The sequence below is a fragment of the Salvelinus sp. IW2-2015 genome, linkage group LG33, assembly GCF_002910315.2.
Source record: "Salvelinus sp. IW2-2015 linkage group LG33, ASM291031v2, whole genome shotgun sequence".
NCBI classification, from domain to species: domain Eukaryota; kingdom Metazoa; phylum Chordata; class Actinopteri; order Salmoniformes; family Salmonidae; genus Salvelinus; species Salvelinus sp. IW2-2015.
The window spans coordinates 13,075,042-13,100,515 of NC_036872.1; the positions used below are offsets into that span (position 1 = coordinate 13,075,042).

The following is a 25,474-nucleotide window of genomic DNA, read 5'->3' on the forward strand; positions in this document are numbered from 1 at the left end:
CTGTAAGTGTCATGGAGAATTGTGTCGGTTTAGAATATATTGAAAAATAAATATGCTGGGTTTTAATGTGCGTATTAAGATGCAATTTGCTAATTTTTGTAACCGTTCACATATGTATTACATTTGTGTGTTATACAGGAGGCTGTATGAATGTGCAGGTTATTTTCATTTATAGTTTGACTGCACTTTGCTCACTGTTAGGGATGGACGGAGATGGGGACAAAGTTCACAGAAAGCGCATGGGGAGGAGGGGGGAGGGAAAAAATACCTTTTAAAGCATAACAGCAGGTGGAGGGCTAAAACCAGACAGCTCAGCTCAGAACGGAACGAGACGAGGAGAAAAATCTAACGGGGGGAAAATGAAAGCAAACTTTCTCTATTCCTAAACTGAAGGACAGAAATGCAATGATTCCAGAAGCCAATTGCTCTGTTTTTTGTGTAAGCGCATGACTGCAGTGTGTCTGTGTTGGTGTGTGAGTGTGTGTTTGTGACCTGTGGCCTGCGTAGTCTGTGTGCTGTGTTAGTGAGGTAAAGATTAGGCAACAGCGTAATGGAGGGAGAGGAGAGGAAAGGAGAAGCAGGGCCCGGCCCTGGGCGTCTGTCTGCTCTCCAGGAGCAGCTGATCTGGGCTCTGCTGGGCTCTGGACTGTCCCGGGAGGTCCTGGTCCATGCCCTGGGAGAACTGGAGCGAGAGAGGGTCACCCCTGGAGCAGAGAAGGGGGACAGGGGGGATGGCGAGAGTTCGGAGGAGGGAGAAATGGATTTTCCACCCCCCATATTCCAGGAGCTGGAGGCCCTAGCCCCAGAGGAGGCAGCCAGGCAGAGGGCTCTGGTCGACCAACTGCTTCAGTAAGTAGCTCCCAAATGTCTGCCATCCACCTTATCCTCCCCTTAACAACATATACAGTACATCAATCTCTTCCTTTTATCAAACCTCAAATATTAATACACACACCCATACAACAACATAGCCATACCCCTTTGCTGTGCTATTATTCTCTCACTTTTAAAAAAGAATGTCCAACTCATTTGTAAAAAAATAATAATAATCTTTAAAAACAAATACGTTTTAGGGTGGTTACTTGATTCTGTTCTCCATTCTTTCTTTTCGGCTTTCTTTTCCTGTCGTTTTCTGACCAAGAAAAGGTTCCAGAGAGGACAAACAATTGACGGTTTTACCTGGCAGCATCCTTTCTACTCCCTTTCTTCGTCTTTCTCAAATTTAGTCCCCCTCTCCCCCTTCCTCCCCCGTTCTCCTGCTCCCTCTGAGATCTCTCTTGGCCTCTGAGGTGAATTTAAAGGAGGGTTCCTCCTTTCCTGGTTACTAATTACCCACCCCATCAGGTTTCTCTGTCCATTTAATGAATGAACTACATGCAATGGTTAAGATTAACAGAAATGTGCTATGTTTGTCTGTGYGTTAGAACAGCTTGAGTGAATATTTACTACTATTTGTTAAAGCCCATTTCATTTCACCACATTTCAAACTACAACATATATCTCAAGATTATGGTTTAACTGGTCATTGTATATAGTTAAAAGTTGGCCATTTTACAACACCTAGCATGAAAACGCAACTTGACCAACCATGCCTTAGTATAAAAATGCATCGAACATAGATAAAGCTTTTGTATGTTAATATACATAATACAAATGTTATGTACTATTGCTAGCCGTCAAGGTTTGTGTTGCAGCAAGTAGGCTATCCATATCTTTATGGGGTTTAATTCCAGTGACCAGAGAGAGCTGGACTTTGCCCTGCTGTGCTTCCCCTTATCTCTTATTGTCAACATCCCTCTCTCCCTCCCCCTCCCTCCCTCTCTTTATGCATATGTGTTTTGTCTGTGTGTTTGTCTGTGTGTGATAGGGAGGATCCATGGCGCGTGGCAAAACTGGTGAAGAGCTACATGCAGCAGCATAACCTCCCCCAGAGAGAGGTGGTCGAGTCCACAGGCCTCAACCAGTCCCATCTCTCCCAGCACCTCAACAAAGGCACGCCCATGAAGAACCAGAAACGGGCTGCTTTGTACAGCTGGTACGTCAGGAAGCAGGGCGAGATTAGCCAGCGTGAGTATTTGACCAGCTGATGAGCTGACCCTGCCTTTACTGCACTACAGTATGACATTACAGTCTGGACTCTGAAGTGTAACATTTATAATAGGTCAAATCATGACTACCTCATTCATTAATATTCACAATAAATTGCTATAAATCTATACGGTTTTGGGGATTGGGAGCTCTTACACAAGACTGAATCTCAGGATGCGAAGAACAATTATGTCAACGGATCTCCTTACTCTTCTTTCTCATTCTATGTCCTTCCTTATATCCACTTCCTGGAAAAGTTTCAAATAGCTTTGACATTTGCAAACTTTCCATTTCAACCATGTAAGGAAAGTGTGGTCTCCTGCTGTGTTTTCCCAATGATAGCGAAATCACAATCCCTGTACCCCAATCCTTAGACTGGTAAATCCATCATGATACAGTATTCAATTTGTCTGTCAGCTGTAAACAACTATGGAGGCCCACTGGTCACTGAGTCAAATATAGACATGTAAGGTAACATGATACTGTCCACTTTCACATTCCATGTGTAGAGACACACAATCTGCATGTCCTACACTCACACACACATGTTGCATTGCAAATGATCTCAAACTCCAATATAAAAACAGATTCCTGTGAATTAGCCCTATTGTTTTAAAGATATAACAATACTGTCTGAATAATTAATAATACTGATATAACAATATGGATACTATATTAATACAATTGACGTTTATCACAAAATTCTACAAATATGCTTTCACTGACCACCCCATGCAGAGTTTACTAATGCCAGGCATGCCCTTGGGTCTGGAGAGGATCAGGGAGAGGATGTGAGGAAGGGACGTAGGAACAGGTTCAAATGGGGACCCGCCTCCCAGCAAATCCTCTTCCACGCCTATGAACGACAGAGGAACCCAAGCAAAGAGGAGAGAGAGGGATTAGTGGAGGAGTGTAACAGGTGAGAGAGAGGGGAGAGGTCAGCTAAAACAGGAAATGTTCCCAGTTCCAGTGCAATGGAGGAACTGTCCCTGTCATTTTAGCGTGTCCCCCTTTAAAGACATTTCTCTTGCTCTGGGCCCTCTCTGGCTCTACCTCAGGGCTGAGTGTCTCCAGAGGGGTGTGTCTCCGTCCCAGCTGGCTGGCCTGGGCTCTAACCTGGTGACAGAGGTACGAGTGTACAACTGGTTCGCTAACCGCCGCAAGGAGGAGGCCTTCCGCCATAAACTGGCTCTTGATATGCCTTACAACAGCCAATCAGCAAGCTCCACCAACCACACGCTCTCACACAGCCCTGAGCAAGGTAACACTCACCCTCACCAAAGTGAATCAAAATATAATTTAATTTAATCCACAAAGAGCATAATTAATCATTAGTGTTGTCATCAGATGTTGCTTATGTACTATTTTCAGTGCCCTTATACAGAGGAACAGAGCCAAGACTGACAGGGTGCAACATTCCCTCCTCCCAGGAAACACCTGATCCTAACTCATCCTAACAGGCTTCCTCTCTTCCAGGCATGAAGTATAGCCAGCAAATCACATGTGACAATCTGGGGTCATCGAGGGGTCACAATGGAGACAGAGGCTTGGGGGGCCGCCTGGCCAGCCCCATTCAACTGGAGCCCAGCCACACACTCCTGGAAACACACCATCACAAACCAGTGAGATCACCTACCATATTATCATTCACCATATCTCACCTCGACACACATTGTTATAATCCCCATTACACCATCACAAACCAGTGAGATGAGAGCAAACAACCTCTCATTGTCACAACCAGAGATCAGCAACTGTGATCACATAATCCCAATCATCACAATACATAGATTAGTAACTGCACAACACATCAGTGTGATCACAAACCACAATAAGATAATTATTTCACAAACCATATTACATCATGATAAGCAAATTACATCACAAACCATATTACATCGTTATATAAGACCATGAGGTCGCTAACCATATATCATCATGTAACGCAGTGAAATCCCAAGCCATATCACATTAAACTAGTGAGATCATAGACTACTTCATGTCATCATAAACCTTTGGATATACAAAGCATCTCAATCCTCACAAGAATCCATGGCTGTGGTTCTGCCACCAACTTTCCCCATCTCAGGTATCAGGTGGTGGCCCCTTGCCCCCAGTCAGCACCCTGACATCACTGCACAGTCTGTCTGCCTCGCCTGCTCCCCACCATGGACTCATCATGACCTCCCTGCCCAGCGTCATGAGTCTGGGAGAGTCCTCTCTCCTCATAGGTAACCGATTCTACATAGTCCCCTCCACTCAAACAGCTCTAAGTCAGAGCATAATTATCTTTAAAACGGTCATTTCAAAACATATCCACTGTATTGTATCTTATCCTTTTCCAGTGATGATCAGAAAGTTGTCAGATATAAAAACTAACTGACATTAACAAAATATCCTAGCCTAATCCCTGTTTTCCTGGCCTGTTGGTCAACAGGTCAAACCGTACCTGTCATCAACAACGTGGGAGGCGGGTTCACCACCCTTCAGCCAATCTCTTTCCAGCAGCAGCTTCATTCCACTTCCCAGCAGCAACTCACACAGCAGTTCCAGAGTCATATGACCCACCACAGTCCTTTCATGGCAACCATGGCACAGCTTCCATGTCACAGTAAGGCCACAGTGGCAGCATGTTACTCCTTCATTTGCCCTTTGACAGAAATATAATATGTGAAACAAGGAATGAGTGAGAGCAACCTAATAGAACAGCTAGAACTAAGGAGGGTTTCATAAAGTACCCATGCGCCTGCTCTCAATTTCTCCATTGCAGTGTACAGCAAGTCTGATATGTCCCACTACCCTCCATCCAGCCTACTGTCCCAAGCAATGGTCATCACTGACAGCAGCAGCCTTGGAACACTGACCAGTCTAACCACAGTCAGGCAGGTACTGTGATTCCAAACATTCACCTAAAATGAAAGTGATGCCATTAATAATCAGTTGCATAAGTCTGTGTATACAGGTATAGAAAAGTCTACTCACTAGCTAATGATCAGTAGTAGTATCAATGTGGGTTGAATCTGCTAATGACTTTTGCATTGGTTAGATTCTGACCACAGACCCTGAGGAGCAGACAGATCAACCCATCCAGGAGGACTCCCTACACCTGCAGTCCCCTTCACCTGTGCCAGGTAAGATAAATCATGTTACTCCAAGTGTAGACTATTTCCCAAAAGATGCAGTTTCTTACACTACACTAAAAGGGGAGACTGAAGACATCTAAAAAAGCTACTAAGTGTGTAACACATACAGTGCCAGTCAAAAGTTGACACACCTACTCATTCCAGGGTTTTTCTTTATTCTTACTATTTTCTACATTGTAGAATAATAGTAAAGTCATCAAAACGTTAAATAGTGTATATGGAATCATGTAGTAACCAAAAAAAGTGTTCAACAAATCAACATTTATTTTCTATTTGAGATTCTTCAAAGTAGCCACCCTTTGCCTTGATGACAGCTTTACACACTCTTGGCATTCTCTCAACCAGCTTCATGAGGTAGTCACCAGGAATGTGTTTCAATTAAACAGGTGTGCCTTGTTAAAAGTTAAATTGTGGAATTTCTTTCCTTCTCAATGCGTTTGAGCCAATCAGTTGTGTTGTGACAAGGTAGGGGTGGTATACAGATGATAGCCCTATTTGGTAAAATACCAAGTCCATATTATGGCAAGAACAGCTCAAATAAGCAACGAGAAACAACAGACCATCATTACTTTAAGACATGAAGGTCAGTCAATCCAGAAAATGTCAAGAACTTTGAAAGTTTCTTCAAGTTCAGTCACAAAAACCATCAAACACTATGATGAAACTGGCTCTCATGAGGATCACCACAGGAAAGGAAGACCCAGAGTTACCTCTGCTGCAGAGGGTAAGTTCATTAAAAAGTTACCAGCCTCAGAAATTGCAGCCCAAATAAATGCTTCAAAGTTCAAGTAACAGACACATCTCAACATCAACTGTTCAGATTTGACTCTGTGAATCAGGCCTTCATGGTCGAATTCTTGCAAAGAAACCACTACTAAAGGACACCAATAATAAGAAGAGACTTGCTTGGGCCAAGAAACAAGAGCAATGGACATTAGACCAGTGGAAATCTGTCCGTTGGTCTGATGAGGCCAAATTTGAGATTTTTGGTTCCAACCGCTGTGTCTTTGTGAGACGCAGAGTAGGTGAAAGGACGATCTCCGCGTGTGTGGTTCCCACCGTCAAGCATGGAGGTGGTGGTGTGAAGGTTCTTTTCTGGTGACAATGTCAGTGATTTATTTAGAATTCAAAGCACACTTAACCAGCATGGCTACCACAGCATTCTGCAGCGATACACCATCCCATCTGGTTTGCGCTTAGTGGGACTATCATTTGTTTTTCAACAGGACAATGACCCAAAACACACCTCCAGGCTGTGTAAGGTCTATTTTACCAAGAAGGAGGAGTGCTGCATCAGATGACCTGGCCTCCACACAATCACCCGACCTCAACGCCATTGAGATGATTTGGACCGCAGAGTGAAGGAAAAGCAGCCAACAAGTGATCAGCATATGTGGGAACTCCTTCAAGACTGTTGGAAAAGCATTCCAGGTGACTACCTCGTGAAGCTGGTTGAGAGAATGCAAAGCTGTCAAGGCAAAGGGTGGCTACTTTGAAGAATCTAAAATATATTTTGACTTGTTGAAAAGTTCTTAGTTACTATATGATTCCATGTGTTATTTCATAGTTTTGATGTCTTCAATCTTGAATGAGTAGGTGTGTCCACACTTATAACTGGTACTGTACTTTAAAGTCATCTTAATACAGCTAGATAGTAGTAAATATAACCCATGGTATTCTGTAGTTGCCAGTCAAAATAGGGCATTTTAAATGCAGGGTTGTAATTGGAATGACAGTAGAGAAATTGGAAATTAATAACTTAACATCTGTCTTTCTTAGTTTCCTCTGGGAATTTACAGCTGTATCCTCCATCTCAGTCTAGTGAAACTCATCCACCTCACCGCCTCTCCTCTTCGCCAGCAGACATCAACTCCTACATTCCTGCACAGATGGTCTCTACCGCACAGTAGCAACAGAATGTAACCACTATGTAATGTGAAGGGGTGGGATTAGAGGGTGGGTGAAACAAAATAGTTTTTACAGTAAGTAGAGAACTGTAATAGAGATGTAACGCAAATTCTCCAAAACTACTTCTGCAGTAAAATTTTCCAGAGAAACTATAACTCATTCTGCTAGATACATAAATCCAGGACAGACTCACTGCCAGTTATCAGTCTAGTCACTTGAATTAGCAGCCTTACTATTACAAAGAACGTTGTACTCAGTGTCAGTCTGCTGATCTGAGGTCAGAGATAAACCATTAGAAACAACCACATCTAAATCCATGCAAACAGAGAACGCTGAGCGGTTGATCCCCGTTTTACAATAAACATGTATATTATCAATAGAAAAGTGTTTTAATAAAAATGCTCTCAGAATTCTTGACATCAGTGTAAACTGCTTCCTTTACAAAACAAGGCATAGCACTGATTGTGTTTTGGGCAGAGAAGAAATGTCATAAAATATCTGGTGAGACTTACAGTATTCCACATTTCTGAAAGAACATATTCCATTCCAGAAAAGAACAAAGTACAAAGTAGTACAACATTGCAGTGATTATTTAAAGAAAATAACAGTGTATGACCTGACCATGTTATAATGAATGCGAAGAACCCCAAGCTACAACAGGTTAACAGTTCTTACAAGTATGGAACTGCCAATATCCCAAATCACAACAAGTGAGTCCAGAAGTCTCTCAGTGCTTTTCTACTTCCTCTTCCACACTTTCATCTGTGCCTTTTTGTTTATTTTTCTTCTTCTTGACCTTCAGCGGTAGACTATCCTCCTCGGGGCTTTTTTGGTCCTCCTCCGTTTTAGCATAAGGTGAGGCTTCTCCACAGTTCTCGACCTCGCGGGGAGCTGTCCTTTTCTTATTTTTCTCTGGGACAGGGCTGTTATTACTGTCCTCTTCTTCCTGAACCTTGTATTTCTTCTTCTTCTTCTTCTTCTTCAATTTATCTGAGCTGAGGGACTCTGGCAGGGAAGGTGTAACTGCGATGGGGAGAGCAGATGATAGGAGGTCTGTAACTGACACTGCCGCCTCTCTCAGTCTCATCTCCAGCTCACTGTCACTGTCACTAGGAGAAAATTGCAGAAACAAACTTAAACTGTTTATTACAGTAGTATTACAATATGAGATACAGGAATATTTCAATCATGCAATGCTACTGTAAGGATTCCTTCCCAAAGTAGTTAACAAGGTGACATCAAACCACCTCACACATCCCAAAGGTTAAAAGGTCAGGCCTACATAGAACAAGCATCACCTTGAGCTGGGGACGGGCCGGCGCCTTACAGGAGGAGGAGGGGGATCAATGGTAAACTCTCCTGGGACAGATGTGGTGAACAGCCGGAAACCTTCAAAAAACCAAGAAAAAAGATCAAGACCACACACAGCATTTATATCGCATCATATTTGACATCATACAGTTCGTAACTACTGCATTAGTTTCAATGCAAAACAATTTCTGGATAAACCCTCACCTTCATCTTCACATTTGGTTGACTGTGTGCAGGGTTTTGTTGTTTCTGCAGATATCACTGAAATGCAACTGAATATCAAATTGCATAGTTAGATTAAGTTGGCGACTGAAAAGTTGATAGGTGGAGGTAACACGAGGCAAAGGCTATAGGTAGCTATAATAGTAAAACTGATGTTTCATCAACATTTTCCCATGACAAAGAAGAAATACTGTACCTGTCAAGTATAGCACCTAATTTCTTTGCAACGTGCGCACGGAACTCCGGAGTCGTCTGAAGCTCGTTCCCATCATGTTCATGTTTAGATACAGCCACACTGTTGACCATAGCATTACATAATTACGTGATTGTTCTGGCGAAGCCAAACGTGAGGCAGAACCTCTATGCATGATGGTGAATCATAATAATACAGAGGGGATAGCATGCCATTCAGAGAAAAGGATCAACTTACCGACGGGATAACTTCCCATTGCTTTCCCCATCTAAAACAACAGTCGTTACATTACTGTTAAGACTTTGCTGTTGTTTTGGGGTAAGATAGATTTGATCGCTGGCTAAAGATTTCACACACTAAACTATCTCCCACCCCACATTTGTTGTTGACTAGCATTAGCTAGCTAAGTTACATCAGGTGTTTTAGCTAAAGCACAAGGTTATTTAGGCTGAATTTACCTGCCGTGTTGGTATTGCGTGTACCATTAATTCCACATGTGCCAAAACTCCAAGCTGCTTCCTTAAACTTTTCCAGATCTTCATCTTCACTGCTTGAGTCTTCAACCATCTTTCCAACGGGGGCTGACATGTTGGATCAAGTACATTTGCCGCTACAAAGCAATGTACTATGGGTAATGAAGTCTTTCGGGGGAGAAATGCACGCCAGTCAGTGGAGTGAGAGTTTGAGTGAACTTAAGGCAAAATGTATACAGAACATTTGTTCAATTGTTTTTTTTATTCCCCCCTCTCCTGGCAGTATATCATCTTGCAGAAACAAAAACATTTAACGGAACATAAAAGGCAATGTTAGGAGGGCTTCTAGTTCTACTTCTAGTTGACCAACTACACATCCAACGATATAGACAACATATGGAGTCTATGGTCCCTGAAATGTAACATTCAAAATACAATAATCTTTGTAGTAATGTTGAATTAAAATCTCACTGTGAAATTTTTCTGTCCTAAAACACATTCATCAATAGATAAAAGTACAATATGCTCAATAAATTCAAAGGGGTTCCAGTTTACACAGTATGCGGGTCCAACTTCATAAGAGTGAAAAATTATATCAGTAGAGACTGTGTTGTAAAAGCCATAATTAGTGTTAATTTGGTGGTGCTATTAGGGGGAAAAATGGTGGCTGCTATCACAAACCTTACATCAGTAAAGGTTTAGAACAGACATCACAAGTCTCTAAAGTAGTTAACATCACAGCCACATCATCATACATATCACAGGAGGTTGGTGGCACCTTAATTGGGGGAGGACGGGCTCGTGATAGGCTGGAGCAGAATGAGTGGAATGGTATCAAACACATGGTTTCCATTCGTGCCGTTCCAGCCATTATTTTGAACCGTCCTCCCCTCAGCAGCCTCAACTGATACATACACTATACCTTCCACTTGTCATTATGAACTGTATAGTTATAATTTCATAACTAACCTCTCGTGGACAGAGGAAACGGCGAGAATATGTCGAGACTCACGTACAATTATGTGATTACAAGCAGCAGGATTGGGTTTAGGCGGTTCTTAAATTGGTGCTGTAATTTTAAAGCCTGTGTGTGGATGATAAGCGGTTTCCACTAAATTCCACAGCTACAAACTCAAAATTGTCTATCATAAAAATTCATGAAAACAAAAAATGTGCTTTTTGACCATGATAAACACGGGTGAAATTAGCAGAAGGAAGGAGATTTGGCCATTTCCGTTTACAAGGGAGGAGACTTCGCACAAAGGTAATGAATTGTTATCGGCATTCCCCCAGAAGTAAAACAAGAAATCACTAACTTTCGCGCTAATTTTACTTCTGGGTAACCAATATTATTTTATAGCTGACTGGGATATGCTTAGAATGAATTCACAAAAATCTCTTCCAGCCAGCGTTTGACATGTTGGACAGATTTGTAGCGCAGCACAGCTGGACTTCACATGGATTTCTCTCAAACACAACAAAGCCTCTTGAGCTGAGAAGTCTGAATACAAGGCACATGTGGGAGGTTTCATTTAGTTTTGGAAAACTCAGTAACTCCAGCAGGCACGAACATACTACAAGCACATTTACAAATGCTAAACACGTAACAGACCAGGGGTGTTGTCTGTCACTTACTACCCCCCATGCCCACCATTGCCCTCAGAACAGCCTCAATTTGTCAGGGCATAGACTCCACAAAGTGTCAAAAGCATTCCACAGGAATCCTGGCCCATGTTGACTCCAATGCTTCCCACAGTTGTGTCAAGTTGGCTGGAGGTCCTTAGGGTGGTGGACCATTTTTGATACACACAGGGAAATGTTGAGCGTGAAAAACCCAGCAGCGTTCATGACACAAACCTGACATCTACTACCATACCCCGTTCAAAGGCACTTAAATATTTTGTCGTGCCCATTCACCCTCTGAATGGCACAAACACACAATCCATATCTCAAGGCTTAAAAGTCCTTCTTTAACCATCATCTACACTGATTGAAATGGATTTAAGTGATATCAATAAGGGATCATAGCTTTTACCTGGTCAGTCAGTCATGGAAAGAGCAGGTTTTCATAATGTTTTGTGCTCTGTGTATATAGCTAGAGGGGTGACATGGGACACCCAATACGAAAAATACAGCTTCTACACCAAGGCAAGATGTCAAATTCATGGAGCATCTGTTAGTCTCAAAGCTGAATATACAGTTTAGCCCACTATATGAGGAATGAAGACATAGCAAAGGATCACGATTGCGACTTGAGCAGAATGAGTACTTAAAAATTGATGACCAGAACCAAACTATTGTTCAATGAAATTAGGTAGTATCACAGTTGTAGTAATTTGCTTGCAATCCAATTGTGCCATCTGTCAACTTCAATCATTGTTCATCTTACGGGCTACAAATGACCGGTATTTAACATTCAGATTGGGATCATGTAACGTTCCCTTATCCCTCTGTAAAGCTGTCTGGTAACAGTTGACTAAACACAAAACAACTCAAAAACAAGGATATTGCAACAAATACTGAACTCAAAGCAGATTGAAATAAGCAGTAAAGTAACCATTTAAATGTGGAAACATTAGAAAAGACAAATGAAAACATGTTCAACATTACAAAAGAGTGATTGACAAGAGATTCCAATGAGTCCAAGCAATAGATGGGTACGAGGTATCAAATAAATGAAGCAACCTGTTTGGAAGGTAGATATGGTCCTTTTTCTCCAAACCTGGGGCTGGTATAGTTTGTTGGAATGTCTGAAGTGGAGAAAGTACACTCCTGTTCCCAAAAGAGCTACATGATGATTGTATTCAGGGGCAATGTGACCCCTGCTTTGCATTGCACACAAGAAGCTAATCTTCAGATACTACTGGCCTCCATCGTAGGCGTAGTCTGCCTTATTGTGCATGATCAGTTTGTTGTCCACAAAATAGAAGCTGTCTGACCTGGTCTCATACGGGTGCTCCACCATTAGGCCAACTTAAAGAGACAAAAAAGAAGGAAATTCAGTTTGCAAATGACTTCATAAGGAACAGCAGAACACACATATCACGAACTAAAAAAGTAAATTACTGCTGTTCAGCGCACCAAAATAAACAACCTGTAGAGGAACCATGTGACTGTCTAGTATCCACATTCCTCCCCTTACAACGAGAGTTATATGACTGGCTCTGTATGGATGTGGATAGTATAGACTTACAGACTTGGCCAGCTATGTTCTGGCCAGTCTGAACTTTAGCTTGTAGGGACACACACAGGCTACAACAAAGTTGATAGACGAAGTGAGAAAGATGCACTACTACTATTAGACTTACTGAGGTCCTCATGGAGCTGGGGAAACTCATAGATGTGTTCGCAAGTGTTCCGGCTGTTTGGGATGCAGAATCCGAAGTCAAAGTCAAAGTTCTTGAGAACTTTATTCTGGAAATAATGCCTCTCTATCATGCGAAAGCTGTTAACAGGCCGGTCCCCCACGGTGAACTCCACACTGAAAGCAGAGTAGAAAGAGGCACTTGAGATACTAGCAGGGACATGCTGAACATAACTGTGGGTGGTATCTGCATTAATTTGCTTCAACTACTTGAATTGTAGATTTATTCATTGACCATCTATATTCCTTTTTATAGTCCAAAAGTAGGATGATTCTTTCAATAGTTGTTCCCAGCAGTGTGCTCTGCCAAATTCTCTCTGTTGTAGTTTAGGTGGTTGCCGGAGCTGCAGGACTTAGTTTCTTGTGCTGGTAAGCCACACCAGCAAACTAAACAGTTCAGAATTTGTCAGCATAAGGGAAAGCACATACTATGGAACATTTAGGCCTTACCAAAGTATGTGGTCTTTCAATGATGAGTCATGTGACTTCTAACAATGATAATGCATGTGATGTTTCCTGTTTAATCCACTGCCTTACGTTGCACCAACATTCCGCAGTCTGAGGAAGGCTGGCGTGAACTGATAGCGCACAAAGCGCCCAGAACTGGTGTCTCCATCTCCATTCTCCTCATCTTCAGGGTCTGATGAAGACAACATGGATTCAAATGTAATTGGCATCCAAATAAGTGACAAAAGGTAATCTCGGATTTCAACCTAAAATTATAGCTACAACAGTTGCCTAAGGACTACATTCATTATCATAGAAGGAATAACTTGGCTTGTTTGGTTTTACTTGAAATAATACAGATTCATTTAGTCTGGGGCCCTTCGGAGTAGACTCAGCAATGATATCATACACAGCAGGGGAACTTCCTGCTTACTAAACTAATGCTCAAATCTCCCAAAATGATGGGCTGTCCCAATATATACCTTCCAATGAGGCAAGTCCACATTGTAAAGAGCCAAGTGTCACGTGTGGCAGATTTCAGCAGTTGTTTTGTGCCCCAACCTAACACCACCAGTTAGCAGTGATTGCAATGGTTTCAGCAACTGGGGTGTCTCACAGATTGAGCCTGGTGCCCTGTTCAAGCTGACAGCAACCCCAGCTTGATTTATATAAGCAGAAACTCACCCCAGTGTGTATTATGATGGCATATTGCTGAGTATACCTTTAAGATCTGTCACTTATGTTGTGGCAAAGTGTTGTGGAAAAGTTTAAACTTACCACAGTTGTGAGGTTTAGCAATCTCGAAGAGCACTGTCCCAGTCTCCAGATCTCTGATCTTGAAACGTGTGAAGTCAATATTGTAGACATTGTCCTCAGGTTTACATAGATAATCTGGAAGGAAATTCGTAGTAAGCAGCACATACAGACAAGGAATCTGGTGTGTCCACAGATTCTTTGTTCGGCTTCCTCAAAACAGTGGTGCAAACTTAGCTAGCTAGTTAAAGTCAACTAACTCACTACAAAGCGAGGTATGCAGTGTTTGCAACCACATCAAGTTAGCCAACACATTAACTAGGTAGATGAGCTAGAAAAATAATAGATAGCTACATTGTTTTACTTGAATCTTATCCAAATCACATCTATCATCATCTTCAATCAATCCACTCCATACTAGCTACAGATTGTTACACCAGATTTACACAAAGATTTTTGGTATCCATTACCGAGAGTTACAGGTTAAGTACTGTGTAGTACACAGAATTTTCGACCAACCTTAACTTGGCGATACTATCTTCGTTCTCGATTCGGCCAAACATGTACACTGAACAAAAATAAAATGTAACAACTTCAAAGCTTGGGAATCAGTACAAGGGAATCAGTCAATTGAAATAAATTAGGCCCTAATCTATGGATTTCATATGACTGAGAATACAGATATGCATCTGTTGGTCACAGATACCTTAAAAATAAAGAGAGGGGCATGGATCAGAAAACCAGTTAGTATCTGGAGTGACCACCATTTGCCTCATGCAGCACGACACATCTCCTTTGCATAAAGTTGATCAGGCTGTTGATTGTGGCCTGTGCGAAGTTGCTGGATATTTACATTTTAGTAATTTATCAGACGCTCTTATCCAGAGTGACTTACAGTCACTTTTCATTGGTACTGGTTCCCCGTGGGAATCGAACCCACAACCCTGGCGTTGCAAGTGCCATACTCTACCAAATGAGCCACACAGGACCACAGGATATTGGCGGGAACTGGAACACGCTGTCGTACACGTCGATCTAGCACATCCCAAACATGCTCAATGGGCGATATGTCTGGTGAGTATGCAGGCCATGGAAGAACTGGGAATATTTTCAGCTTTCAGGAATTGTGTACAGATCCTTGCAACATGGGGCCGTGTATTATCATGCTTAAACATGAGGTGATGGAGGCGGATGAATGGCACGGTATCTCTGTGCATTCAAATTGCCATCAATAAAATGCAATTGTGTTCATTGTACATAGTTTATGCCTGCCCATACCATAATCCCACAATGGGGCACTCTACCATCTGCCCGGTACAGTTGAAACCGGGATTCAGCCGTGAAAAGCACACTTCTCCAGCATGCCAGTGGCCATCAAAGGTCAGCATATGCCCACTGAAGTTGTTTACGACGCCAAACTGCAGTCAGGTCAAGACCCTGGTGAGGGTGAGGACAACAAGCACGCAGATTAGCTTCCCTGAGGCAGTTTCTGAAAGTTTGTGTAGAAATTCTTTGGTTGTGCAAACTCAGTTTCATCAGGTGTCCGGGTGGCTGGTCCCAGACGATCCCACAGGGGAAGAAGCTGGATGTTGAGGTCCTGGGCTGGCGTGGTTACACTTGGTCTGCGGTTGTGAAGCCAGTTGCACGTACTGCCAAATTCTCAAAAATGTGAAATGAACATTAAATTATTTGGCAATAGCTCTGGTGGACATTCCTACAGTCAGCATGCCAATTGCACACTCCTTCAAAACTTGAGACATCAGTGGCATTGACTTGTGCCAAAACTGCACATTTTAGAGGCCTTTTATTGTCCCCAGCACAAGGTGCACCTGTGTAACGATCATGCTGTTTAATCAGCTTCTTGATATGCCACACCTGTCAGGTCTATGGATTATCTTGGCAAAGGAAATATGCTCACTAAAAGGGATGTAAACAAATTGTGCACATCCTTTTAGAGAAATACACTTGTGTGTTTGTTACATTTCTGGGATCTTATTTCAGCTCATGAAACATGGGACCAACTCTTTACATTTTTCGTTTATCTTCTAAAATGTCTGTGTCCAGTTGCAGGTGGAGCATTTGAATTTAGAAAATGCTCTTTTATTCAAATAAATGACTTTTTTCTACATTAAGTAATCCAACAATGTGTATGCCGCCATCTTGTCTATTTAAAATATTCACTGATTGATTTAACGTTAGACAGGTGGGTCCACCTCAAATTCAAACGCACCACCTACAACTGGACAACATCAAACAGTAACTAACCTGTAACTCCCGGTAATGGAAACCAAAAATATTTTGTTACATCACATTATCTGCTTTAACAATCAGTAGCTAACTCCATACATACCCCGTGTAACAGCACACAGACCAAGGATTTCATCTGGTGTGATGTCTCTTCCTAGCGCCCTGAGCTCATCTTCTGTAACAACAGGCCGCTGTTTATCCGTTTGATTTCGTCGCGACTTGAGTCTCTTCATCACATCTCCACCGGACTTTCGCTCCCTGGAATTTGCAGCCAGCCCCATATCGGTGTCCGGTCCTTTAACTGTGGCTGCCGTCTCGTTCCGAGAGTTAGAGCCGCTCATGTCTTGGTTGTTCTGTGTTTGTTTAGTCAACTGCAACTTTCACTAAATTCAAGATGGCGAAGCGTCTCAATGGAGAACCTATGCTAAGAACAGTCGATTGTAATTGGCTGAAATCGGTAGGTGGTTACCATAGTTACCAGTAGGGCGGGATGTTCAAAAACGTTGCAGGCAAGGTAAAAAAAAATGTTTTTCATCTTTAACCTAGGTTGCAGGTAAATGGAATTCCAACCAGGGAACGCCTAAGTATGGTACAACTTAATGAAAATGGTTTCACTATACCAATGTAGTTAAGTTTGCCCATGCTTTTTATTCATCATCTCTCATTACATCTCTCAAACGCATTACTGCCATTTCATCCTACCGACCATACATTTCCCACGTCACCCTCATAGAAATATAATAGAATTGTAGTTCTCATGATTTGTGACGACTGCAGTATCTCAGTGATACAGCATGTTGAACCGTTCAGTTATGAGGGCGAGGTACTGCAATAACCCTAAGGATAGTAGAACATGGGATAAATTATAAAGAAACAATTTGCTAAAACACCTGTTAGATAAAATAGCACATTTATTAAGAGACAGCATTTATCAGCAGTTCCTACTTTGTAGATGTTATTTGCAGAGCTAAAACTGAGTAAGATGGGGGCATCTCAAATTACTCCATCAGTCCACCTGCTGCCTGAAGCCCTCAAGGCTGGGAGAAATCAATAAGGAGAGTAGGATTCCTTATTGGCATTGATCACTCTCACACACATTCACACAAATGCATACATACTCTGTGATTGTGACTGTGTGTGGAGCGCAAGAGTGTATGACTGTTGTCTGTCTGTACCGCAGTGGGGATAATGGGAGAGTGATGCAGCTAAATGTAATTATTGAAGACTTAGGCCTACATATCTATATGACAGCAAGCCGTTGGTTCTTATCCAAGGTGAGCTTATGTAGGGCTAGGATTATTGCACACTGGGACTTTCGTGGACAAAAATAAATAAAAAACATGCAATTAAGTAATGAAAAGCACACAAAAAAAGGAACCTCAAAGCAGATAATGGTAAAACAAATGTATTCAAACCAAGGCAACAATGACTCAATCAAAACAAAATTACACACAAATAACAGACAAATGCTTTGAAAATAAACCAGTTAAATCATGGTAATTTAAAAAATAAAATAAAACCGATCCTGAGGAAAATGTTAAAGCTACAAATCTTTATTAATCATTTAGCAAATATCTCAAGATTAAACCCCACTTTCTTACTTAAATTATACAATATAAAATGTAAAGAATTCCATACACTGCTAATCACATTTCTCTTCCTGACAGTCAGTGTTTGTCTGGCTGTCATCCCCAGCAGAAAGGCCACAGTCTTCTTTACAATGAACCATTAAAAAATACCTAACACCTCAATAATAACAATAGTTTGATGAAAAAAAACAACCGCTGTCACACTACAATAAGTGTGATATTGTACCGTACAGTATATACACACGCAACTGTGTAGATTTCCATTAGCCAACAAAAAGATTGACATTTTTTTGTTGCAGTTTTTCAACTAAGGAACAAAAAGGTGCTTCTGATTATTTATGGATTGTTTCTTTTTTTATATAAAAAAACAAATAAACCAAACTACTATCAGCTGACTATCAAGTATTGTAACCTCCCCTGGCTGGTTTTCCAGCAGCATGGAACATGGAGGGAAACCTCAGGAGTGAGGGGATTTACAACACCGGGATCATCTATTTGTCAAGTATTCAGCAAGTGTGAAATCAATGACAAGTGTGGAGAGGCTTGGGGAAACATAAGACAAGGCTTGGTAAAAGAGCTACGTTCTTGATACAGAGGGAATTGGAAACACAAAAACAATGCAAACATGCAGCTACTGACTTCCAGGCTAACTGTATGGAAGAATATAGGATGTCACTGGGACACCTTAGAGACTAATAACAACAAAATGCTGCGGTCTACTTTAAGGCAAATTTTAAGACAAGGTATGCTAAAAAATAAATGAGACAAATTGATGAGACAAAAATACTGGCCTAAACTGAACTAATGGAGAGACGGAGAAGAGTAAAAATATTCCCAACAGTGAAACATGCACACACCCATATCTACGCACAGGTGCATAGTGAATAGGCTATAGATCATGATTAAGACTGGTGCAAGCACACTGTTTTTACATCATGTTGATTTGACTAATAGCGCCTCAAATTAGTTCTATAAAGTGTGCAGGCTAAAAAAATAAAATAAAATAAAACTTTTCCCTGGGAACAATTTCAAAATCGCAATAAAATTATTCTTAAGAAGGCCACTCAAGCTTTCTGGTCACAGCCAGTTTCAATTTAGCCTACCACTGAAAATCAACAAATGTTTAACATAGAAAGAACTAGTTAACTCATCATTTCCCTATGCATGTATACACACAATTGTTCTTCACATTGTAAGTCCTACATTCATGTTCCAATATTTTTAAAGAATCCAGCAGTATCTCAAAGAGGACATTACATAAATACTAAATTAAATAAAACGCTTAGGCTCTTCCAGTTATTATAACTCCTAATGACACAAATTGTATCGGGATAACTTCTGATGTTTACGTTCTATCTTGACCTAGTACTTAATCATCACTACAGCACCAACAATGGGAGTAAAAAAACGAAATCATATTAATCACAGAGTGTTATGAATGGAGGATTACTGAGAGTTTTATAAAACAAAATTTTACAACACAAAACACTCTTTGGTGAAACAAAAAGGCATGCACAATCATAAAATGAGCAGAAAAGGCAGTGACCATGACAAAGGACTACACTACATGCATCTTTGAGTCAATTTAGACATCTTCCTGATTCAGGACCTGTCCCACTAGAGTATTTGTTAAATGATCAGGTCCCTCACTGTTGGCAATGTAAGTCAAATCGCTCAGAACTATTTCACATAACCTTCCAAAGGTGGCCTTTCATCAGCTGCAAACCAAGCCATGTACCGTTAAGTGGAAAACACAGAAGTTAGAGGGTTTTATCAATGTGATTAAAAACCAGGTAAACCCTCAAAAGATTCAATTTCTGATAACGTTATAGTCTAGTTGCCTCAAAAGGTACCTGCTAGGACAGATATTTATGCGTGCCAGCACAACAAGTGGACTTCTTACTTGTGATCACATTTGAGGAAACTTGCATCAGCTATATGAAACAGCACAGCATGGGATAGTCCCATTGAGGTACACATGCATTTTTGAAACATTATGCAAGAGAATTGTGAAACCCACCTTGAATGTGATAACACTTCATCAGCAGTCTTATAAAACAGCACATGAAATGTCAATGTGCTGCAAAGAACAGGCTGTAACAGTATGAACTTGTTGAAATTACTGGTATGTTGTCTTCATCAGACTATGGCACATCTTGTATCAAAAGCGAAAGTACATTTTTGCTCTAAAACACCAGCACGTTGGGAGATAATCAAACACAGAAATAAAAAGTCAAAAAGAGCAAGAAAAAACAACATTCTAAAGCCTAACTGATCAAATTGGTAACCATCTCCCCCTAAATTCCACCAACAACACAATCTCTAAAACAAAATAACTTCAAATTTAAATTTTTTAAGAATCTGTCAATTTTCATGATTTCACCTCCTGTTCCATCTCTGACTAAATACTGGGCCTGATTTTTTGTTGATCATAATAGCAGCCTATCTGCATTCCCTTCACTCCAAGCCACACCTCATCCAAATCCATAACAATAAGTGTATCTATAAAGAGGGACAGCCACTAACACTTCAGAACCCCTCAGTATAATCCCAGGCACTTCCTGCCAGACAAGAGAAACCTGGTTTGAAAGTGGGAAATCCTGTCTTATTTCTTTGCGATGTGGTAATGTGCCACATGGTGAAAAGGTGTCGGATGTACAACACACACAAACTCTCTCCATTCCCTTTTCTGTGTGTGACCTTAGTCAGTGAGGAAGGCATTTTATTCTGCCGCCTGCCCAGCATTCCAAATTTGTGGTCTCTTTTTTGTCCTCTGTTATCACCATTCTCCCCTTGGATCTTGTGCTCTCTCCCATCTGTATGCTTGCCTTGTGTCTTTGATGTCACTTTGACCCCCCCCCCCCCCTTCTTCACAGTCTCTTGTCCTTCATGTCCCCGTTTCCCCCTCGAACTTACGTTCTCACAGCCGACAGAGGCAGAAGAGTGTAGGGATGAACACACCGAACGCCACCAGGATAGGGAACATGAGGCTGCTATTGTCGGCCGCATACGGGTTTGGCGTTCTGGGGCCTGACTGGACCTTGTACTTGGGAGCTGTCGAGGTACTCCTCTTACCACCCTCCTCGCCTACCTCAGTCTCCTCTTCCTCCTCCTCCTCAAGTTCTTCACGTTTCTCCAGTCCAGGGTGAGGCTGGAGTTTTGGTACATCTGAGATGCAGAAAATATAGAGGGGGCTGAGATTATGGGTTTAAAGATAGTGTTAAGTGAAAATAGAAAGGTAATAAAATATTTTGTCATACAGAACTTGAGGACATTGAGGAGAGGTTGTGATGACTTTAGACTGGATTGTGCATACAATTAATTGATTCAGGAGCAAATGAAAAATGTTATTGAAAATGAATGGGATAAAAAAAGAGAGCAAATATTCCATAATAATACAACATTCCATTACAATTCTTTAAAGAATTTCAGAATTATAAAGACAACATCTTAGAAAATGCTATTTTTGACTGGCACTGTTGAATATTCTCCTGTTAATAGACTGATGAGGCTCACCGTCTAATGTCCCTTTCATCACGTACAGAGCACAGACCTTGGGGTTGTCATAATAACCCTGAGAAAACACAGGGCAGGTTATCAGTTCCCAGGAGATAAAGCCACGTGTCAAATGAACATTTTGAAAAACACTATCCTACCCTACCATTATTTGTAAAAAAATATTAATGGCATAGAAAAAGCCTAAACAAACACACATTCAGAGTAGTATGTAGGTAATAGTACATTTTGTGCTTGACCGTTTAACTTGGACACTTCTGTTTTTTTTTTTTTTTTTTTATGAGTCAGGAGAGGAAAAAACAATATTCACTGACACACTTCAACTCACCTTGACAAACTCCACAGTGAGCTTGCCGTTGAAGGTGGACACCTCTCCCTGGACACTCAGCTTACCGCGGCGTATAGAGAAAGGCACTATTTCGTCATGAGCTGTACTGTGACCGACCCGCTCAAAGATATCCAGGTCTTTCACCACCACATGGTCATTAAGACGCACATCAAATACCTGTAGAAAGGATCATTTCAGCCAGCCAGATTCGCAACATGAAAATAGCATGGGAGGCCTCCCGAGTGGCGCAGTGCTAGCTGTGCCACTAGAGATTCTCGGTTCGAGTCCAGGCTTTGTCGCAGCCGGCCGCGACCGGGAGACCCATGGGGCGGCGCACAATTGGCCCAGTGTCGTCCGGGTTAGGTGAGTGTTTGGCCGGCAGGGATATCCTTGTCTCACCGTGCACTAGCGACTTCTGTGGCGGGCCGGGCGCAGTACACGCTGACACGGTTGCCAGGTGTACAGTGTTTCCTCCGACACATTGGTGCGGCTGGCTTCCGGGTTGGATGGGCATTGTGTCAAGAAGCAGTGCGGCTTGGTTGGGTTTCGAGGACGCATGGCTCTCGACCTTCGCCTCTCCCGAGTCCGTACGGGAGTTGCAGCGATGAGACAAGACTGTAACTACTACCAATTGGATACCACGAAATTGGGGAGAAAAAGGGGGTGAAAATACAAAAGAAAGAAAGAAAATAGCATGGGAAATCCTCAGTCCTAAGTGTACAAGTTTGTAAGAAGTATTTATAGATGACTAATAAATCATTACCTTCCAATAAAACATCTGTTGGAATTTGTCTATTTTGAGACTATCATCATCATCATTTTTATTTATTTATTTTACCATTATTTTACCAGGTAAGTTGACTGAGAACACGTTCTCATTTGCAGCAACGACCTGGGGAATAGTTACAGGGGAGAGGAGGGGGATGAATGAGCCAATTGTAAACTGGGGATTATTAGGTGACCGTGATGGTTAAGGGCCAGATTGGGAATTTAGCCAGGACACCGGGGTTAACACCCCTACTCTTACGATAAGTGCCATGGGATCTTTAATGACCTCAGAGAGTCAGGACACCCGTTTAACGTCCCATCCGAAAGACGACACCCTACACAGAGCAGTGTCCCCAATCACTGCCCTGGGGCATTGGGATCTTTGTTTAGACCAGAGGAAAGAGTGCCTCCTACTGGCCCTCCAACACCACTTCCAGCAGCACCTGGTCTCCCATCCAGGGACTGACCAGGACCAACCCTGCTTAGCTTCAGAAGCAAGCCAGCAGTGGTATGCAGGGTGGTATGATCATCATCATCATCATCATCTAAGTTGAACAACAATCTTTGCTGCCAAATTAGAATAACATTACCATGACTTACAGTTTACTGGACAGAACTTTGAGATCTAAACAGAAAACATATTATGATGATTTGATTGGATGGCTGTCATACCTTCTGCTGAGACTGGGCAAAGTAGACTTCTGCATACTTCATGACTAGTATATAGTCTCCTTCCTCACGAATCGGCACCTCATAGCCAAAAGTATCCTCATTGTAGCGTTCTGTCTGGTAGAGAACCTGGTCTTCAAGACTAGAACGCAATATGGGCAGACGGACTCCATAATCTGATGCTAGAGGGAAATACAAAGAGTAGATTGTTTACTACGTTGTCGATTTATAAGCAATTCAGTCGCATTTGCACCCAACACTTCTCACATAAGCTTACACAATACAAACACATTTGCTTACCCATCTACCGGAACAGTAGTGATGCCTGCATACATTTACTTTCTTGTACTGTATTTGCACACAAAAGCTGCAAACAAGGCAAATAGTGCATGCATTTTTATGCCTGATAAAGTCATAAAAAAAATGTGAGATGCAAACTTTCTGGCTAACCATGGTTTGGCATGTTCAAATATTAATGACTTATCTGTTCTGGCAAGTTAGCGGCAGATAGCCTAGCGGTTAAGAGTAGCCTAGCGGTTTTTGAAACATGGGACAAACACTTTACATGTTGCATTTATATTTCTGTTCAGTATATTTCCTGACAGACCCATTTGGTCTTTAGTTTTAGTAGAGTGGATGTAAGAAACAATCTGAAACGTCGCTTCTGAGTGAAGTGTTTTTCATCAAATGAATAGATGAACATTCCGTGGAACTAAGCAAAGTGGCTATCATACAACATCAAATATGACGTTTCATCACTGTATCATTTACCTCATACTTTACTTTTAATTAACTACTCATGTTATTAGTTTCCAATTATTACTTTTAAAGGCATACATTTCTGAATATCGTTAGTTATCATCACAGTTGGGTTAATAGCGAGGCACTAGAAAGTAATGCTGACTCTTCATTGGGTTAACCTGGTTAAATTGCGGAAGTCAAAACCATGCATGAGTTGATTAGCTTGAAATATCTTATTTATGAAAAATACACATCTGCAATCACACGATTACCCTCTGCCAGAAGAAAATATTTCACTTGCTTTTAGCCAAATAGTTAAACGTGTGGCTAATTTCACACAGATCTAACGTGTAGCTGGCTAGTTAGCTTTTAATTCAATTTAGCAGTCACATTTGCAATAGGGAACTGTATCAGTATCATACAAAGTTAGAGGTTAGCTATGACGCTAATAAGGAAATGACGATTCAGCCATGCCTAGACAGACTCACCTTTCCCAAGCTTTCCTTCCAAAGGATCCTTCTTAAAGTGAATGCCATGCATGTCTGTGTGAGCTTCCCCGCCAGCGTTCACTGCCCAAATAACTCGTTCAGCAAGGTTTGGGCCCCCACCATCCGCCCAACAGTGTTCAGCCAGCAACGACAACACCGCCACGACCAGCCCGGCGACCAGTGGGACTTTTACCCACTGCATTGCCATACACAGCTCGGTACAAGCAGACACACACCAGTTGGCCCAAGGAAGCTGTGTGAGAGAAGGCATCAATAGTAGGTAGCTAGCTAGCATGAATGACAGCACAAAACCCTCCCCAGATAGTCAAATATATTGAGCTAGCTAGCATGTTCGCTCTCTGGCTAAGATTAGCATTGATTGTGAATATGTTGTAGCTGGCAAATGTTCGCTAACTAGAATGTACGGTCAACACAGTTTACTCTATATAAAATGTAAAATACTCTTAGATCGAATTGCCTCGTTGGGCTTTACTACATTTAGCTAGCTACAGTAAGTTACCTGTCTAGCTTGTTAGCTATCTCAGCTTGATAGCTGACCTCCTCTAGCTCTCAGCAGCTGTGGCTTGCTGAATACGAAGTTCTTACGTTGAAAAATCCTTGGTGCAACTTGCTTCTATGCCTGTTTCCTGCTAAATGTAAAACCGAATAGTCCACAATCTACACTGCGGCTCTCATTGACAATAATGGCCGTTTGGTCTTCTCTGCCAAATTGGTATGACTGACGTTGATTTCCATAGAGGCACACACATTGCATGAGGGTGTGAACGAACTGCTGGTTCACTGTACAGGAAGTGGATGACTGAAGAGACACCCAATCACATGGCATTTTTTCTACATATGTATTAAAAGTTTAACATATTCATATAAATGCTTTGGATTCACGAATCACATACAGTTCCCTACAACCGCTGTATATTAACTTTCACTTTCTTTACCAATGAGAGGGTCAAAGTTGATGCGAAAGAGACCGAGCTGAGGTTTGGTTGAAGTGCAACGTTGTTCAGTTGGCAAAATGCGGAAGGTACACACAATTACACCTAATGGGAGTTATTCGTGATTTTATTAATTGTGTGTTCGAAAATAACATTTATAACACATAGATATAATATATAGATAAGAATTCCAATAAAAAAACGTTTGCAGTTCAAATCTGCACATGTATTCTATGCAAATTTGAATGACGAAAGTGCTCCTGTAAATCGCCC

General features: G+C 41.6%; 4 protein-coding genes across 5 annotated transcripts; 1 reads left to right on the plus strand and 3 right to left on the minus strand.

The window, feature by feature from the left end:
- Window positions 1-282: 282 nt before the first annotated feature.
- Window positions 283-7,556, plus strand: hnf1a (HNF1 homeobox a). Of its 2 annotated transcripts, XR_011474733.1 has the most exons (11): window positions 283-849; window positions 1,868-2,067; window positions 2,827-3,007; window positions 3,147-3,349; window positions 3,565-3,710; window positions 4,178-4,319; window positions 4,526-4,699; window positions 4,859-4,974; window positions 5,135-5,219; window positions 6,458-6,662; window positions 7,011-7,094. XR_011474733.1 is itself a non-coding variant. In XM_023978596.2 (10 exons), exons 1-10 carry the CDS (start codon window positions 551-553, stop codon window positions 7,139-7,141), a joined length of 1,677 nt encoding a protein of 558 aa, XP_023834364.1. In that variant the 5' UTR covers window positions 283-550; the 3' UTR covers window positions 7,142-7,556. The 2 variants fall into 2 exon arrangements, 1 of the variants encoding a protein (XP_023834364.1); XM_023978596.2 differs by lacking the exon at window positions 6,458-6,662 and having other exon boundaries at window positions 7,011-7,556.
- LOC111957676 (protein CUSTOS) lies at window positions 7,510-9,508 on the minus strand. The gene is made up of 6 exons (XM_023978598.2): window positions 9,324-9,508; window positions 9,103-9,133; window positions 8,869-8,967; window positions 8,655-8,722; window positions 8,438-8,528; window positions 7,510-8,248 (listed from the first exon to the last, which is right to left on the minus strand). Exons 1-6 carry the CDS (start codon window positions 9,451-9,453, stop codon window positions 7,867-7,869), a joined length of 801 nt encoding a protein of 266 aa, XP_023834366.1. The 5' UTR covers window positions 9,454-9,508; the 3' UTR covers window positions 7,510-7,866.
- A 73-nt stretch (window positions 9,509-9,581) lies between these two features.
- On the minus strand, window positions 9,582-16,562 carry LOC111957677 (protein unc-119 homolog B-like). Its single transcript, XM_023978599.2, has 5 exons — window positions 16,253-16,562; window positions 13,927-14,040; window positions 13,240-13,342; window positions 12,647-12,819; window positions 9,582-12,311 (listed from the first exon to the last, which is right to left on the minus strand). The coding sequence occupies exons 1-5, from the start codon at window positions 16,488-16,490 to the stop codon at window positions 12,199-12,201; spliced, it is 741 nt and encodes a 246-aa protein (XP_023834367.1). The 5' UTR covers window positions 16,491-16,562; the 3' UTR covers window positions 9,582-12,198.
- A 4,030-nt stretch (window positions 16,563-20,592) lies between these two features.
- On the minus strand, window positions 20,593-25,017 carry LOC111957675 (malectin). Its single transcript, XM_023978597.2, has 6 exons — window positions 24,769-25,017; window positions 24,249-24,501; window positions 23,023-23,201; window positions 21,583-21,759; window positions 21,255-21,312; window positions 20,593-20,906 (listed from the first exon to the last, which is right to left on the minus strand). The coding sequence occupies exons 2-6, from the start codon at window positions 24,454-24,456 to the stop codon at window positions 20,659-20,661; spliced, it is 870 nt and encodes a 289-aa protein (XP_023834365.1). The 5' UTR covers window positions 24,457-24,501; window positions 24,769-25,017; the 3' UTR covers window positions 20,593-20,658.
- Window positions 25,018-25,474: the final 457 nt, after the last annotated feature.